General features: G+C 42.8%; 1 protein-coding gene across 1 annotated transcript; it reads left to right on the top strand.

Annotated features, from left to right (window-relative positions):
- Positions 1-13,424: 13,424 nt before the first annotated feature.
- Positions 13,425-14,351, top strand: LOC110311020 (olfactory receptor 8S1-like). The gene has a single exon (XM_021184203.2). It carries the CDS (start codon positions 13,425-13,427, stop codon positions 14,349-14,351), a length of 927 nt encoding a protein of 308 aa, XP_021039862.1.
- Positions 14,352-19,552: the final 5,201 nt, after the last annotated feature.

Below are 19,552 nucleotides of genomic sequence, written 5' to 3'. Positions count from 1 at the left end.
ATATATACATATATGTATGCAATAACAATGAAGAAGAGGCCATGAATTTAAAGGAGAGTGGGGAGGGGTAAATGGGATGGTTCTGGCGGAAAAGAAAGGAATAAACAAAATTATAATTGCAAAAAAAAATGGGTTTGTTTTGTTTTGTTTTTCCAAGACAAGCTCATAAAATTAGCGTGGTATTTTCAGCCTTGGATGATTTTAAAAGCTGGAGAAGAGAAAGGATTCCAACAAGGAGTGAGCGGCCAAAGTAAAGCAGGGTTTACACGGGGACGCTTGGCCTTGGCCACGGGGCATCTGCGTGACATTTGAAAAGAACTCCCGGCTGAACTGGAGGCTCAGCAGCCAGTGACCCTCCGTGAACTGCACTTTCAGAAAGCTCAGAGCATCTGGCGAGAGCCCATTCTAAATCTGCTAGCACACACTAACAGATTGCCAGGCTGCAGAAAAGGGATACAGGTTGCATACACAACCTGATGGCAGCCGGTCTTCGGGGAAACTTAAACACCAGCTCCAAACAAGATGCCAGACAATGAAGGCTTACACAGGGCCGCGCCGGCACTGGCGACTCGATACTGAGGGACACTTCAGAAGCAGATAAGCATCTGAGAGCCATCTTTGAAGAGTTGCCTACCAGCCAGCCACATCCATAACCCAGTCTTCCAAAGGAAGGTCCAGAGGTGAACAGATTGCCCAGGCATGACACACACTCTCAGGTCTAGGGAGCACTCGGACTGCAGGCGGCATCCAGCCACATGGAAGTTACACTCCGTACCCCACCCAGCTCTTCCCCTTCACCTTTCTTCTTCCTTTATTTCCTGTCCAACCTAGCAAGCAAGGCAGCTCTATCCTGCCCAGTTCCTGTCCCATGCCTTTTTCTTCCCTGCACACTTAGCGATTTCTGCTCCCAGAGAACACAGACTGGCCTGGTTTGGGGATCTCTGTGCCTAAGCCCTCCTGAGCACTGAGACTGACATGTGTCTCTTAATTCTATTTCTTTGCCTCTCGATTTTCAGTCAGCCTTCAGGCAAGACTACCTCAGCTCCTTCTCACTTGCCCTACCTTTTCCTCTTTTGAATACACCTTCTCCCCCTCCCCTTTCCTCCTCCCTCTCCTGCTCCTCCTTCCTTCCCTCCTCCTCCTCCTCCTCCCTCTCCTGCCCCTCCTCCCTTCCTTCTCCTCCTTCCTCCTCCTTTTTCTCTCCCTCCTCCCCTTCCTCCTCCTCCAGTGTGTCAACCTAGTACTATTCACCAGTCTTATCCTGACTTTATTCTTCTCTCTCCACCCACACCTGCAGGAACTGGCATATTACCACACACATTCCCAATGGTGCCCCTTTACTGCCTAACAACTGGCAATCAGGGGGTGACCAACTTTTTATTTGACTCTTACTGTACTTTAACCGTGGACCCATTCATCGGTAGTGATTGATTTACAGGCAGGATTCTAAATCCGAGGGAGTGGTAGAGATTGATGCCGGTGTCCCAGGTCTAATAGAAGAAAGCACCTTAACATTACAACAACCTAGTCCCTCCTGAACATTGCAAACATCCCCTCTAAATCAAAAGGTTTTGTTTTAGTGATAGATAAAACTTTTTTAAATAAATCAGTAAAATTAACCAATAACCTAACCTTAGATGCATGTGACCAAACACGAGTACTTTAAAAAAAAAAAAAAAAAAAAACTAAGGCAGTCTAACTCCCCAGTAAATTATTATGAATCCCACAGTGATTTCCCCCAGTGAGAATGAATGGATGAAATGTCAGACAAATAATTCAAGAGACTAATATGTATATTCAAAGCCCTCAAACCAGACACAAATAAACTCCCAAATGAATTCCAAGAGAAGAAGAACAAATAGCCAAGTGAAATTTAAAAGTTATGGAAAGTATAAAAGGGAGCATTTATTGTAAAACAGAAACTCTGAGAACAACTGAACAAACGTCTGGCAATGGTGAACACGATAGATCCAGTAAAGAGTTCCATGGAGAGTCTCACGGGTAGAATGGATCATAGAGAAGCCAAGACCTGAGCCTGAGGGCAGGGTGGAGGAATTTCGCAATTTGAACAAAAACAAAAATAAGTTAATAAGAAGGTACAATCGAAACTTCCAAGATAGAAGTATCTTGGAAGGCACTATGAAAAGAACACATCCAAGATTCATGGGCATAGAAGAAGGATTTCATTCTACTGTTATAGAAAACATTTTCAACAGAACCAGACAAACTTCCCAAATTATAGAAAGATGTACTAATCTGGATACAGGGAGCCTTTATAACATCTAACAGAAAGAATCTCCATTCATCACAATAGTTCAACCACAAGCACACAAAAAGGAAGTATATTGAAAACAAAACACCAAGTCACATATAAAGGGCCCATTCCAATAACAGCACCTGCTCTGGACACTTTAAAATCAAGATTTATTATGATACATACCAAGTTCTGAAAGCAAACAAATTCCAAATTAGACTAATATTCCCAGCAAAATTACCCATTGTAACTCAGAGACAAAGAAAAGCTTCCCAGAATCAGACCATTGTGACTGCAATAGCAAGAAAGATCATTCTAACAATCACCGGTCAATATCAACATTCTCAGCTCCCCCCAAGAGCGGCTGAGTCATCCGGACTAACAGAATGGACGAGAAAACAGAATGGACGAGGAAACAGGATCCATCCTTCTACTGCATCTAAACACACCTCAGCATCAAGGTATAGATAGACATTACCTTAGGGTAGAAGGTTAGAAAGAGAGATTCCAAACAAATGAACCTTAAGAGCAAGCAGGTGTCGACATTTTAATATCTGACAAAATAGACTTCAAACTAAAGCTAATCAGAAATCAGAAGGGTTAGGGAAGGGCAGGACATACTCAGCAAAGGAAACCCCACCGAGAGCCCATTGCAATTCTTAACAGCTATGCACCAAACACAGGCGCACCCAGGGAGTGGGGAGACAAACAACAACAAAAAAAAAGAACTCACATCCAAAAGGGATGGACAGCAAGAAATCATCAACCTCAGGACTGAAATCAATAATATAGATTTAAGAAAATACAAAGAATTAATGAAACAAAGAGTTGCTTCTTTGAGAAAATCATTAAGATTGACAGACCCTTATCAAAATTACTAAGACATGGCAAGGCAATATCCAAATTAACAAAATCATAAATGAAAAGGGAGACCATAATAAAAGACACTGAAGAAATCCAGAGAATCATAAAAGTATGTATTCTACAAAATTGGGGAACCTAAACATATGTAGGAGATATACAGCTTGGTCTTCATGTGGGTCCCCAAACAACTGGAGTGGGAGATGTCCCTGACTCTGTTGCCTGCCTGTGGATCCCCTTCCCCTAACTGGGGTGCCTTGTCTGGCCTCAATGGAAGAGGATGTGCTTAGCCCTGCAGAGACTTGATGTGCCAGGGTGAGTTGGTAACCAGAGGAGGTCCTGCCCCTTCTCATAGGAGAAGGGGAAGGGAGAATGAGGAGAAGGTCTGTGTGAAGGGGGACTGGGAGGAGGGAAGGCTACAATCAGGATGTAAAGTGAACAAGTAAATAATATTTAAAAGAAGAAATGGATAATTTTCTCTATACATACCACTCACCAAAGCTAAATCCGGATCAGATAAGTAATTTAGAAGGATCTATAGCCCCTAGTGAAACAGAAGCAGTCATTAAAAGTCTCCCAATAAAAACAAAAACAAAAAAAGTCTAACACCAGACGGTTTTAGAACAGAATTCTGCCGGAATTTCAAAGAAGAATCAATGTAATATCCCTCAAACTCTTTGACAAGACAGAGACAGACGTAACATTGCACAATCCATTTCATTGAAGCCACATAAAGACCCAACAAAGAAAGATAACTGCAGACCAACTTGCCTTATGAACACAAATGCAAAAATGCTCAATGACTGAATCCAAGAACGCATGAAAAGAGATCATTCATCATGATCAACTAGGCTGCATCCCAGAGATGAGGACATGGTTCAATATATGAAAATCAATACATGTAAGCCACCATATAAACACACTGAAAGACAAAAAACACGTGATCATTTCATTAGCAGAAAAGGCCTTTGACAAAAAAAAAATCCAATCCTCCTTCATAATAAAAGTTCTGGAGAGATTAGGAACACAAGGGTCATACTTCAATAAAATTAGGGCAGTTTACAGCAAGCCCATAGCCAACATCAACTTAAATGGAGAGAAACTCAAGGCAATTCCACTAAAATCAAAAACAGGATAAGGTTTCCCATCCTCAACATACCTATCCAATATAGTACTTGAAGTCTCAGCTAGAGCAATAAGAAAACAGAAGGAGGAAAAAAAAGGATACAAATTGGAAAGGAAGAAGTCAAAATTTCTTTCTTTTCAGATGATATAATAGTATGCATAATAACCCCCAAAAATCCCACCAGAAAATTTATAGAGCTAATAAACACTTTCAGCTAAGTAGCTGGATACTGAACCAACTCACAAAAAACAGCAGCCCTCCTACATACAGACAAAAAACAGACTGAGAAAGGAATCAGCGAAACATCTCTCACAATAGTTTCTAACAATATAAAGTATCTTGGGGTAACATTCACCAAGCAAGTCAAAGACTTGTATGACTTCTCTTCAACTGGAAAACTTACAAAAGATATCAAAAGATGGAAGATTCCCCCATGCTCATGGCTTACTAGCATTAGCATAGTAAAAAATGGCCAACCTACCATTTTGAATCTACAGCTAAATGCATTTCCCATCAAAATCCTAAAACAATTCTTCATAAAATCTTGAAAGGACAATTTTCAGCTCATATAGAAACACACACACACACACATACACACACCAGCCAAAGAAAACAGGATATCTAAACAATCCTAAATAATGAAAGAACTGCTGGAGATATCCCATCACCAATTTCAAGCTGTACAACAAAGCTATAGTAATAGAAAACAGCATGGCACTGCCATTAAACCAGACACGTTGATCAACGGACTCCACCTGAAGACCCAGACATAAAACCACCCCTATGGACATCTGATTTTTTTTTTTTATAAAGAAGCCAGAGTGGGGGGGAAGACAGAATCTTCAACACAGGCTGCTGGTCAGACTGATGACTCCAGGTAGATGGATGCCAATAGATTCATGCGTCTCACCCTGCACAAAATTCAACTCCAAATGGAGCAAAACCCTCAAAATAAACCCAGATACACTGGACCTGACAGAAGAGAAAGTGGGGGATAGCCTTGAACTCATTGGCCCAGGAAAAGACTTTCTGGACAAAACACACGTAGCACAGACACTAAGATCAACCGTTAATGCATGGGTCCTCAGGAAACTGAAAAGCCTCTCACAGCAAAGCACACAGCCAACAGGACACATCAGCAGCCTACACTCACAGCAAAGCACACAGCCAACAGGACACATCAGCAGCCTACACTCACAGCAAAGCACACAGCCAACAGAACACATCAGCAGCCTACATTCACAGCAAAGCACACAGCCAACAGGACACATCAGCAGCCTACACTCACAGCAAAGCACACTGCCAACAGGATACATCAGCAGCCTACAGAAAGGGAAAAGAGTTTTACCAACTACACATCGGGAAAAAAAAGTCTATTTCTCTTTCCTTACAAGATCTACCTGTTCTCTCTGGCCCCTTACTTTATTCCTATCCTCTGTGGTTCTATGGATTGTAGATGGGTCATCATTGACTTAACAGCTACTATCCAAAATATATAAAGAACTCGAGAAACTAGATCTCAAGAAAACAAACAACCCAATTTAAAAATGGAGTGCAGATCTAAACAGAGACATCTCAGCAGAGGAATTGCCAATGGCTAAGAAACACATAAAAAATGTCTAACATCCTAAGCCATCAGAAAAAAAATGCCAATCAAAACTGCTTTGGGATTTTTATCTTATACCTGTCAGGATTGCTAAGAGCAGCAGGACAAATGTCACCTCATGCTGGTAAAGATGTAGAATAAGAGAAGCACTCATAAAGTTACTGGAGGGAGTGAAAACGTGTACGTCCACTGTGGACATCATTGGATTGGTTCCTCAGGAAGATGGGAATAAATCTGCCTCAAGATCCAGCTATACTGCTCTTGAGTATACACCCAAAAGACACTTCACCCTACCACAGAGATACTTGGTCAGCCATATTTATGGCTGTTCTGCTCATAATTACCAAAACTGGGAAGCAACATGGATGCCCCTCAACAAAATAGATGAAGAAAATGTGGTACATTTATACTACTCAGCTAATTTTTAAAAGTGACATAAAATTTACTGGTAAATGTATTCCTTTGTGGGTCTGGAGTTCAAAAGGACGGTGTCCGCAGTTTTTGCCCCCAGTGGAGGTCCCTGGGTGCTCCATGTTCTGTGCCTCTTCAGCTTCTGGTAACGGTTGATAACTGGCTACATCCCTCCATCTCTACCTTCATGGCTACAGTGTCTTCTTCCCTTTCTCGTATTTTCTCTCATGCTCAGTCTATTCCTTTGTGAGGACACCTGACATCCTATTTAGGGCTTACAGGGTAATCCAAGATGATCTCATCCCAACATCTTTAGTTTAATTTAATTACATTTTCCGAGACTTTTACAAATTCTGTGGATTAGGACTTGGGTGTACTGTTTGGAAGGCACCATTGACCTACTGCATAGTGAGATACAATAACAGCTATTAATATAGATAGGGTAAAATAATATCCCCTGTTAAAGAGATAGATAAGTATAATTTGAATTCATCCTTTTTTTTCTCAATAACCTTAACTTGGTATTTCTTATATAAGCCAAACTACAGATACGTTGAAACAAAAAGGAAAAGTTTTACTTCATAGAGAGTTTAACATGCTTTCTTTTTAATAAGAGGAATCGGATGATGATGATGATGATAACCAAATAAATAAGAAAAGTCTATATAATGATTATTGCATAAGAGAAGATCAGAGAGCTCAGTAATATGTCATAGCTTGGCTCACTCTGATGTCCCTAAAGAGCATTTCAGTTCCCATGTGATCAGGAGGAAAATAAACTTGACTGAAAATAAATTTCCTAAAAAGATATCTTCTTATTTCTCCCATATCCCCATCAGTTCCCTTCCAGGCTTTAAATCGTTGTCTTAATCCAGAGAGTTCAAACACTCCTATTCTTCCCATTGCTTTCCTGTCTGGCTAATGAGGAGCTGTGTAATTAGTGAGTCCAGACATTGGCTTCAGTCTGAGACTTCAGGGATACGGGCCCAGAATCCCCTGGGTGCCAAACACAGCCTATGGATGCATGAGCACAGGCGACCTTCTGATTGGTTCTGCCAGAGAGTTCCTTAACTAACATTCTTAAAATAACAGCATTCAGCATCTCACAAAGGAAAGAAATACTCAGAATAGCGCGGAGAGACGGCAGCTCCAGCTCGCTTGATCTGAGATCATGTGATGAAGTCTCAATGACGTGGGTGCCTGGATGACATACCGGCCTCTGTCGTCGTTTTCCTTAGTGTTTGGCCCTGCAGAATGGCCCCACTCTAGTGTTCACTCCAGGATTATCTGATCCAGGAGAATAATCTTAATGTACCATTTCGCCTGATTCTAGGGCATTCTAAACCCAACACTTGTTGGTAGCAGGAAAAGAACTGTTCTTCCCAGAGCAACGCTCTTTTAACAAGGCTCGCTCTCTCTCTCTCTCTCTCTCTCTCTCTCTCTCTCTCTCTCTCTCTCTCTCTCTCTCCTTCCTCCCTCCCTCTCTCCCCCTCCCCCTCCCCCTCCCCCTCCCTCTCTCCCCCTCCCCCTCCTCCTCCCTCCCCAGGAAGACTTTGTGTACGCTGCATTGACTTTCTCGGGAGAGCCAGAGTGCGAAGAACTCTCCTCCTTCAGAAGACTCCAGAAGCGTGGTAATGTACACCAGGTAGCTGATGCGCCTCCCAATTTTTCTTTCTGAAAGATAACTGAATTTTAATTTTGCTAACCATCCTTTCCTCCATCCCTGATCCATCCCAACAGCGCTAAGATACTGAGTCTCCTGCCCTGTCCATCCTACCTCCCACAGCCAGAGATGGAAACATCTCAGCCCTTGGTAGGCCCTCTCTCCCTGAGTTAGCCCTTGTGGTCCGTTTCTGAACATGTCACGGCTCCAAATGCTTTACACAGCTTCTCAGAAAGCTCTCCCTCCCCTCGCTGCATGACATAGGCAAGAGGCATCTTAAAAACTCCAAAAGATTGCAAAAAAAAAAACCTCCCTCTAGGATGCAATAAGAATATCAGAAGCCATGAGCTGCTTCCCCCATGTTCTGCTTGCACAGAACCTGGTTAGTAAGGATCTCTGTGATTCAAACCACCGTGGACATATTAACCACTGAGACAGTGTGAATAGTCCGGAGGAGCACAGGAGATGCGTGGAGATAGCTCCATCCCAAATAAGTGCTACATTTTTCTCCCAGCTGCAAAGATGCCCTCAGTCACGTTGTCCAGGCTGACCTTCCAAACCTAGATTTCACCCACCTTCTTGTTCCAAATACATCTCCAAACAACCAACGAGTGACAGACTTGAAGAGCCCCTCTGAAATCCCCTTTCCCTAATTTTTACTCTTCATCGTCTCTTACAGAACATCGGACTTTAGCTCTCATCCATCTTTGTATAAATCTGGCATGAGTCTTGAGTGTCGTTATAAAATTAGGCTGAAGTCTTGCACTCAAAATAGTGAGTGGAAGCTGAGGCATTCCGCCTGCTTAGAATCTGTTATTGAGGATTTAGGAGAATCTAAACTGTACATGGTCATTATGAAATCCCTAGAATGTGAAGTGGGCTGGTTCACTCCTCGTTAGACAACCTGGTGTTTCCCCAACAGCCAACACAAGGTGAACTCAGTGGTTCCTTTGAGGAGGTTTTCTTATAATAATCTGTTTGGGCAATCTTTTTTTTTTTTAACCTTATTGTTCTTTTGCTTATATACTATCGTTTTCTGATTGTGTGTTTTTAAGGGTTTTGTACAAGTGTGTGTGTGTGTGTGTGTGTTTATGGGTTTGTGTATGTGAGTGTGTGTCTGGATTTTTATGGATTTGAGAGAAAGTGTGTGTGTATATGTGTGTGCATGTGTGTGTGTGTGTGTGTGTGTGTGTGTGTGTGTGTGCGTGCCTGTGTGCTCAAGCATGTTTATGCATTTGTTTGAGTGTCTATATGTCTGCATTTTATGGGTTTGTTTGAAAGTGTGTGTGTGTGTGTGTGTATGTGTGTGTGTGTGTGTGTGTGTGTGTGTTTATAGGTTTGTTTGAGTGTATGTGTATCTGCATTTTTATGGGTTTGTTTGAGAGAGAGCGCACACTTTTATGGATTTGAGTGTGTGTATGTATGTGTGCACATATGTATGTGCTTCTTATGCTTTTTCTTTGTTTTTGTTTTTCTCTGTTTGTTTTATTCTGGTTTGATTGTTTATGTGCCTGCTTGTTTTCTAGAGAGAGTGAGAAAGAAGGCATGGAGTTTGATAGGTGGGGTGGGGAGGATCTGGGAGAAGATGCAGGAGGAAAAGCCTTGGTCAGAATATATTGTATGGTGAAATTTATTTTAAAGTTTAAAAATCCCTAGAATCAAGGTGCTGGGGAAATGGCTACTTCAGTAAAGTGCTTGATGTGTGAACATGGGGACCCATGTTTGGTCCCAAGAACCCATTTAAAAAATCCCAGGCCAGGGGTGCATGCCATAAAAGTAGCACTAGGGAGATGCATAAAGGATACCCACTCTTACTTGCTAGTCATTCTAGCTGAATCCGATAGTTTGGGGTCTAATGAGAGACCCTGCCCAAAAAATAGAGATCAGTTGGGGAAGGCATCCCTCAGTGACCTCTGACCTTCACATGCACACTTACATATGTGCACACACACTCGCACACACACACACACATGCATGCACACAGACATAATGACACTAAAACAAAATAACTCTGGGATCTGTTTGAGATGCCCTTTAAGATGAGGACGAGGGTTGGATCCTTTGTTTGTGATGCTTCTAAAAATCATATGATGTAAAAAGATGTATTCCTTCATCCATACAGAACATGAATGTTATAAGAAAAAATACTCCAGAAATGCTACATTATTCTTGGGTGAGGCTTCGTGCTCCCCAAAGACCCTGCTTCAGCTTCTCCTTGTGACTAAAAGTAAAATAGTTAATCATCGGGGATGCTTTGCCCACAAATAGTTTTAAGATAGCCAAATCCTTGCAAACAATAGAACAAATATATCCCCTCACATTGCTCATGCAAACCTTAAGTACGGCATTTGCTTTCAGCAATGCTCATAAACTTACTCACGCAGGGTCATCAGAAGTTGTGACTACAAATCTCCAAGCTTTGGCATCTCCAGATCCAGCTGAAGTTGCAAGCACACATCCCTCTCCTTGGCCACACCCACAGGTAACTTTGGCCCGGGATCTAAGATGCTCTTTAGCTTTGGCTGGTGGATCTGCTCTTGGGAGCAGAATTTAAGCTGTATTTGAGGAAGGAAATGACAAGCTATATGTTGATAGTGAAAGGCATATATTAGTTCATATCACTAGAATATAAAAGGACATTGAAATGGATGACCACCAGGAGCCAAGCCACAAGAGAAAAGTTTCCTGTTATTTAAAGGAAAACCTGAGTCCAGGCACATGCCTGTAAGTCCAGCATTAATGCAGGAGAATCGGGAGATCAAGGGCACCTTCAGCTAAATAATGAGTCAAAGCCTGCTTGGGAACTTTCAGAACTTATCTGGAAGAAAGAGAGAAAGGAAGAAAGAAAGAAAGAAAGAAAGAAAGAAAGAAAGAAAGAAAGAAAGAAAGAAAGAGAGAGAGAGAGAGAGAGAGAGAGAGAGAGAGGAAGGAAGGAAGGAAGGAAGGAAGGAAGGAAGAAAGAAAGAAAGAAAGAAAGAAAGAAAGAAAGAGAGAGAGAAAGAAAGAGAGAGAGAGAAGGGGGAGGGAGGGAGAGAGAGAGAGAGAAAGACAGACAGACAGGAAGGAAAGAAAGAAAGACAGGAAGGAAAGAAAGAAAGAAGATGGAGAGAGAAAAAGAGAGAGAAGGAAGGAGGGAGGGAAGGAAGGAGGAAGAAGGAAAGAGAAAGAAAGAAAGAAAGAAAGAAAGAAAGAAAGAAAAGAAAGGAAGGAAGGAAGGAAGAAAGAGAGAGAGAAGGGGGAGGGAGGGAGAGAGAGAGAGAAAGACAGACAGGAAGGAAAGAAAGACAGGAAGGAAAGAAAAAAAGAAGATAGAGAGAGAAAAAGAGAGAGAAGGAAGGAGGGAGGGAAGGAAGGAGGAAGAAGGAAAGAGAAAGAAAGAAAGAAAGAAAGAAAGAAAGAAAGAAAGAAAGAAAGAAAAGAAAGAAAGGAAGGAAGGAAGAAAGAGAGAGAGAAGGGGGAGGGAGGGAGGGAGAGAGAGAGAGAAAGACAGACAGAAAGGAAAGAAAGACAGGAAGGAAAGAAAAAAGAAGATGGAGAGAGAAAAAGAGAGAGAAGGAAGGAGGGAGGGAAGGAAGGAGGAAGAAGGAAAGAGAAAGAAAGAAAGAAAGAGAGAGAGAGAGAGAGAGAGAGAGAGAGAGAAAAGGGCAGGGAAGGGAAGGGAAAAACAAAACAAAACAAAACAAACCTGTCCTTTGTGCAGTCAGTCCAGAGTCACAACGAATGTCTGTCTGTCCACCCTCCTCTCAAAATCCTGAATCAGAAAGATGTGACTTAATCCTCTTTCTTCTCTTCTTTTCCTTTCCCATGCTGGCCAGGGACAAGGCAATCTTGGAGTTTCCACCTCCTCTAAAACTTTCCCCCCACGTGTGGCCGCTTGTCCACAAGGTGGCTGACCGCATACCTAACTCAAACAGCATGGCTGCCATCCTCCATCTCCCTCCTCCAGGGAGCTGCGAAGATTGACAGCTTGCTGACCTAAAGTTTTCCTTTTTCAATTCTAATAAAATTTTCCTCAAGCTTCAAAAAAAAAAAAAAGGAATAAAAGAGAGAGGAAAAACTAAGCTAGGGTGAGCGAGGAAAATTCCAGAATATTGTGGTAGGAAATTTGTCTTTATTCATGGAGAACACACCTAAAATGCTAGACTAAGAATTAGAAAAAAAAAAAAAAAAAAGATGGGATATTTTTCCTGGCTCCACCACTCAGTCTCACATTTCCCATGGGTACAATAAAAGTAGCTCCCCAGGCCTCAAATGCTTCCTAGAATTGTTGTGAGAACAAACAAGAGTAAGAAAGTTCTCTGGATACAATTTTTTTTTAACATTAACAAAATTTCATGTGCGGATAAGAAAGAATCTCTGGCTTCTGCTGAAGGGGAGAGGAGGGGAGTGGGGAAGTTTGGAACAGCGCCCGTCCTGTGTGGTATAGTGTTCTTTAGACGCAGTGAGAATGAGGGGCTCTGTAGTGAAGACTACAATGTACACGTGACCCCGCTGTATTACACGTCTGGTAAACCTTTCGGAGCAGAAATGGAATTCTCTGACCCACAAGTGAAGAGTGCTGAAAACTCGTCCCAGGCGTACGCAGAAAGCAGCCTGCTCAAATGTTGGAGCAGACAAGATGATGTGTTAGATAACAAGATAAAAAGCATAGGAACCCAGTCACAAAAAAACACACATGATACGCAGTCGCTGATAAGTGGATATTAGCCCAGAAGCCCAGAAGCTAAGAATACCCAAGATACAATTCACAAACCACATGAAACTCAAGAAGAAGGAAGATCAAAGTGTTGATACTTCGATCCTTCTTAGAAAGGGGAACAAAATACCCATGGACGGAGTTACAAAGTGTGAAGCAGAGACTGAAGGAATGACCATCCAGAGACTGCTCCACCCAGGGATCCATTCCATAAACAAACACCAAAACCGGACACTATTGCATATAACAACAAGAGCTTGCTGACAGGAGCCTGATATAGCTGTCTCTTGAGAGGCTCTGCCAGTGCCTGACAAGTACAAAAGCAGATGCTCACGACCATCCATTGGATGGAGCACAGGGTCCCCAGTGAAGGAGCTAGAAAAGGACCCAAGGAGCTGAAGGGGTTTGCAGCCCCATAGGAGGAACAACAATATGAACTAGCCAGTACCCCCAGAGGTCCCAGGGACTAAACCACCAATCAAAGAGTACACATGGTGGGACTCGTGACTCCAGCTACATATGTAGCAGAGGATGACCTAGTCGGTCATCAATGGGAGGAGAGGCCCTTGGTCCTGTGAAGGCTCTATGCCCCAGTGTGGGGGAATGCCAGGGCCAGGAAGCGGGAGTGGGTGGGTTGGTGAGCAGGGGGAGGGGAGAAGGGATAGAGGGAAGGTGTTTTTCAGAGGGGAAACCAGGAACGGGGATGACATTTGAAATGTAAATAAAGAAAATATCCAATTTAAAAAAAAAAAAAAGCACAGGAAACCTCACCCTGCTTTCCACTTTATTCCAAGGAAATAATCACTAATGGCCTGGAGCAACCACAGCGTCATCACGGAGTTCATTCTCACCGGGCTCTCTGACGACCCCCTGATCCAGGCTCTACTTTTTGCTCTGTTCCTGGGGATTTATATCCTCACTATGACGGGGAACCTGACAATGCTGCTGGTGATCACGGCTGACTCCCACCTCCACACACCCATGTACTTCTTCTTAAGCAATCTGTCGTTCGTAGATCTCTGCTTCTCATCCGTCACGGTACCGAAACTGCTGAAGGACCTCCTATCGGCGAAGAAAACCATCTCAATAGAGGGCTGCCTGGCTCAGGTCTTTTTTGTGTTTTTTTCTTCTGGTACTGAAGCCTGCCTGCTCTCCGTCATGGCTTATGACCGCTATGCTGCCATCTGCCATCCCCTGCTCTACGGCCAGGTGATGAGAAATGAGTTGTGTGTAAGGCTTGTGGTCATCTCATGGGGCGTGGCCTCTCTCAACGCAACCATCATCGTGCTCTTGGCTGTCAACCTGGACTTCTGTGGGGCTCAAACCATTCACCACTACACCTGTGAGCTGCCTGCCCTTTTCCCCTTGTCCTGTTCCGATATCTCCATCACTGTCGTTGTCCTGCTTTGCTCCAGCTTGCTGCATGGGCTGGGAACCTTTATTCCTATCTTCTTCTCCTATGCACGCATTGTCTCCGCCATCTTGAGCATCAGTTCCACCACGGGGAGGAGCAAGGCCTTCTCCACCTGCTCTTCCCACCTCGCTGCAGTGACCTTGTTCTTTGGGTCTGGCTTTCTTTGCTATCTCATGCCGCCTTCTGGTTCTTCTCTGGACTTGCTCTTGTCGTTGCAGTACAGCGCAGTCACGCCCATGCTGAACCCCCTCATCTACAGCCTGAAGAACAAGGAGGTGAAGGCGGCTGTGCAGAGGACCCTGAGAAAGTATTTGCTTTAGGTAGTAAACTATGTAAAATTGCCTAATTATATTATTTTATCATGCATCCTTCAATCACACAGTGTCAAGTATTTGGGGGGGGGGGCGAGGGGGTCTCTTCTGGGACTTGCCTGAACATCTAATCTCATCATCCCAAAGTATGGGGGGCTTTTCTTGGTTTGGACTTTTATTTAGAAAGTCTGTTGGCTGGAAGAGAACATGAAGATAATTTTCCACAGACTAGAATCATATGACAGCAAAATAAAAGAGGTGGACAGACGGTCGTTGGAAACATGGCACAGTGGTAGAATACTTGACTAGTAAGTACAGGGCTCTAGGTTCAGAGTTCCCTTGCTCCCACCAAAAAGAAGGAGGAAAAGGAAGGGAGGAAGAGAAGGAGGGAGGGAAAGAGGGAGGGAGGGAAAGAGAGAGGCAGGGGAGATGTAATGGTCACCTCGGGATATTCTGAATCTAACTGTGAAGACTTAATGAATTTTCTAATGACAACTTTACAAAAATGAAAGAAAATCCTATGTCAAAAGCTGAAAACTGCATGTAGACTACTGTGGACATATGACTGCTGCAGCTGAAGCTATGGAGCACGGCAACAAAGTCTTCAGGAAAGACAATCTATATCATTAGGTACCTATTAATAACAAAACCTAAAATGTCGAAGTGTTCAAGTACAAACTATGAACAGATAACAAGACCTGAGCCCAGGGCGTGGCTCAGTGGGTAGAGTACCTGCCTAGCGTTCACAACACCTCACACACTGAGCACAATGGCACACACCTGTTATCTCTCCCCTCAAGAGCACAAGAGAATTACAAGCTCAAAGCCATATTGACCTAGTTCAAGGCCATTCTCAGCTGCTTGAGACTCTATTTCAAAAGTCAGGAGAATACTGAAAGATAGTGTCTTAGTCAGGGTTTCTATTCCTGCACAAACATCATGACCAAGAAGCAAGTTGGGGAGGAAAGGGTTTATTCGGCTTACACTTCCATACTGCTGTTCATCACCAAAGGAAGTCAGGACTGGAACTCAAACAGGTCAGAAAGCAGGAGCTGATGCAGAGGCCATGGAGGGATGTTCTTTACTGGCTTGCCTCCCCTGGCTTGCTCAGCCTACTCTCTTATAGAACCCAAGACTACCAGCCCAGGGATGGTCCCACCCACAAGGGGCCTTTCCCCCTTGATCACTAATTGAGAAAATGCCTTACAGTTGGATCTCATGGAGGCATTTCCTCAACTGAAGCTCCTTTCTCTGTGATAACTCCAGCTGTGTCAAGTTGACATACAAAACCAGCCAGTACAGATAGCTTTGTCTATAACATGCTTGCAAGCACAAAAACCTGAGTTCAATCCCCGGTACCCACATAAAAAGCTGGGCATGGCAGTGCACACTTATAATCTAAGCTCCAGGAAATTGGAAACAGGCAGACCCCTGAAGCCTGTCTACAGCCTCTCTAACCAGTCAGGGGGCCCCAGGTCATAGTGAGGAGAAGACAAAAAACAAGGTAGATATCTCATAAAGAATTACACCCAATTACAAGCTAGGCTCCTCACACACATATACAGACGCACACATAACCACATACAGGTGAGCATTATCTTTACACATATACCAAAAAATGAAGAATAAACTAAATATAATAAAAATAGAACAAGAGATAACTAAAAATGAAATTAATGAAATATTAAAAATTAATCTGTGTGCCAGTTCTTTTTTTTTTTTTAATTATAAAATTTGGCATATTATAGAGATGGTGTTCAAGAAAAAAAAGATGGAGAAACCAATTATAAACCACTGAGATAAAGAATAAACATTAGCCAGGGTTAGTGGTGCAAACCTGTCCTCTTGGCACTTGAAAGATTGAGGCAGGAGGACTAGAAGCATGGACTACACAGCAAGACCTTCCCTCCCTCCCTCCCTCCCTCCCTCCCTATCTCCAAAGAGAGAGAGGAAAGGCATGGAGGCAGATAAAGAATGAAAGCGAGCCATTAGATTGGAGTTGGGGTCAAAGAAGCTGGGTGTTGTGGTGCTCACCTATAACCTCAGCTCACAGCAAGCTGAGGCAGGAGGATCATGAGTTGGTCACCCACAGCAAGGACCTTTCATGCATAAAGTAGAATAATAAGGTAAAATAAGAATAATAAAATATTCAAAAGAGCAGATGCACTGCCAAATTTTCAAGTTACTGTGGCTAAACTTTAATGCTATTCACCTTTTTCCAGAATAGAATAATGAAGAACCTTGTACATGTCAGTGCTAAAGTAATTACTGTTCAAAATCTGGGGGAAAAAAAATCAACAGTCTCAAATGGCTGTATTGAACAGCAATCCTAAATAAAATATTAATTCATTTAATTCAAAAGTGTTACTGAAAGCTGACTAGCCCATGACCAGGTAGAATGTGTTGCTGATTTGATTCTTAAAACAGGTAGGTTAGGTGCTGGAGAGATGGTTTAGCAGTTAAGAGCACTGACTGCTCTTCCAAAGGTCCTGAGTTCAAATCCCAGCAACCACATGGTGGCTCACAACCATCCGTAACAAAAATCTGATGCCCTCTTCTGGAGTGTCTGAAGACAGCTACAGTGTACACACATATGATAAATAAATAAATCTTTTTTAAAAAATTGGTAGGTTAAATGAAATGATCATATATTCACCTGATAAATTGTTTTTTAAATATTTTCACTTTTTTTTTAAACTCTGAGTACTATGTGTGTATTGGGTCGGGGGTAGGAACATGAATGCAGTTCCATAGAGACCATATGGATTAGGACCCCCCCCCCGGAGTTACAGTTATGGGAGGTTGTGAGCCCCCCTGATGTGAGTGTTGGAATGGAATCCAGGTCCTCTAAAGAACAGTATGAGAGTATGCATGTCTAACAGCTGAGCCAAGTCTCCACACCGCCTCCTGATTCTTATTAGGGGGTCAAATGTTCGCTGGGCAGTGGTGGCGCATGCCTTTAATCCCAGCACTGGGGAGGCAGAGGTAGGCGGATTTCTGAGTTTGAGGCCAGCCTGGGCTACAGAGTGAGTTCCAGGACAGCCAGGGCTACACAGAGAAACCCTGTCTCAAAAAAAAAAAAAAAAAAAAAAAAGAGTTAAATGTTCATATTATTATCTAATTCTTAAAGTTAACAATTATTTTTGACCTGAGCTGCTTAATATAAACTCAAGTCATTCTTTCTTTCATAACAGTATTTACCTTCAGAAAACAGTTGGATGAGGGAGAGACCGTGAGGGCTGTACTCTACACAAAGAACGACAGGCAACTAAGGGACTCTGCAGAAGAGTAGCCTTCCCTGGGGAGAGCACACTAGCTGGCTATCCAACACCAAGTGCTCAGCCCTGAAAAACTACAGACAGGGAGCATGCAGACTGAACAGGTTCTATCGAAGAATCGATGTGTATACTCGTGTGTGTGTGTGTGTGTGTGTGTGTGTGTGTGAGTGTGTGTGTGTATACGTGTGTGTGTATGTGTGTGTGTGTGCACATGCGTGTGTGTATGTGCGTGTGTGTGTGTCTGTGTGTGTGTGGTATGTGTGTGTGCACGTGTGCATGTGTGTGCATGTGTGTGTCTGTGTCTGTGTGTGTGTCTGTGTGTGTGCACGTGTGCATGTGTGTGCATGTGTGTGCGTGTGTGTATGTGTATGTGTCTATGTGTCTATGTGTGTGTATGTGTGTGTGCGTGTGTGTGTGTATACTTGTGTGTGAGTGTGTGTGTGTGTATACGTGTGTCTGTGTGTATATTTGTGTGTGGTGTGTGCGTGTGTGTGTCTGTGTGTGTGAGTGCATGTGTGTCTGTGTGTATACGTGTGTGTGCGTGTGCATGTGTGTGTGGTATGTGTGTGTCTGTGTGTGTCTGTCTGTGTGTGGTGTGTGTGTGTGTGTGTGTGTGTGTGTGTGTGTACATGTAACAAGTAATTTAAAAGACCATGAATTTGAAAGAAAGCAAGAGGAAATAAATGAGAGGGTTTGGTCAGGGGGAAGGGAAGCAGGGAATAATGTAATTACATTATAATATCAAAAATAAAAGAAATAATTAAAAACTTTACCTCTAAAAATATAAAGCCATAAGCTTTATGATATAAAAATCACAATGAGGCCACATCACATTGTGAAGAACCATGTGTTTTACTAAGGTCTGTTAGCTAAAATTTTAACAATATTTATAAAAACAGATTCAAGCCAACTGACATTCAACAGAACAACTAAATCCATTACAGTAACAACTAAACCATTCAATGCCAAGCAAAGATGGCGTTGCAGGATATTTGATCACACTGTGAACTCCAAATTGTGTTGTTTACTGGAAAGACCTGTTTCTAGGTATGGTGTGCCTCAGCCCTAACACATGTCTTTAATCCAAGAGCTTTCTGTTTACTGTAAACAGGGTTAAATCAAGTCAACCATAGGTCAAGAGGCAGAGCTAGAAACCATGTGAAAGGGAGTGAGTGTAGGAAAAACCCAAAAGAGTAAGAGGAAGTCAAAAGGATGGATAGAGAGACACATAGAGCTTCTTGTGGGAGGCCAAGTCTAGAGGAAGGTCAGCTGGGTGCTTTCTCTGCCTCTCTGAGCTAGCAGGCTTTTACCCCAGCATCTGGCTCCAGAGTCTTCATTGGTAAAATAAAAAAAAAAATTGAGGTTTTGTTAAAAACAACATTTGGAGCCCAACAGGGGGCAAGACCACGTGGATCGAGAAATCGTGCCTGCAGCAGAAAAACTGAGAAGCCAGTAGATTTGGTAAGTCACCTGGGAAGTCTTCAAGGAGAGAGTTAAGGATGGGAAATACCATAATACAAGGCACTGTACAGCGCTATTTTGGATGGCTTGAAAATAGAAGCAGAAAAAATGAAAAGATAAATGACATAGTTGAGATTGACATAATGCTGATTATCATTCCTATCAGTCTGGTGATTCATATTTTATCCTTAATAGCCACAGTATTTTTGGTGCCAAATATGAAAAATGGATTGATAAATACAAGCCTGCCACACCCACTCCAGTGGAGTCTATGTGACAAGTCCAAAAGCTTGGCCACAGTCCTGAGGCAAAAAGTTTCACTGAAACTGATCTCCTGGAGTCTTTGGCTTCCTGTAACACGGATGTGGTCCAGAAATGTCCTTGCAACAGTTGGTGAAGGGTTTAGTGTGCTTTCTTTCAGTATTGTTTTATTTAAGTGCCTCCAAGGAATGATTTGACAAATAGCTAAGT

Source organism: Mus caroli, unplaced genomic scaffold (assembly GCF_978045245.1).
Source record: "Mus caroli unplaced genomic scaffold, Mus_caroli_1 scaffold_16, whole genome shotgun sequence".
NCBI lineage: Eukaryota > Metazoa > Chordata > Mammalia > Rodentia > Muridae > Mus > Mus caroli.
Note: the sequence above shows the minus strand (reverse complement) of the source record. Positions and strands in the feature narration are given on the sequence as shown.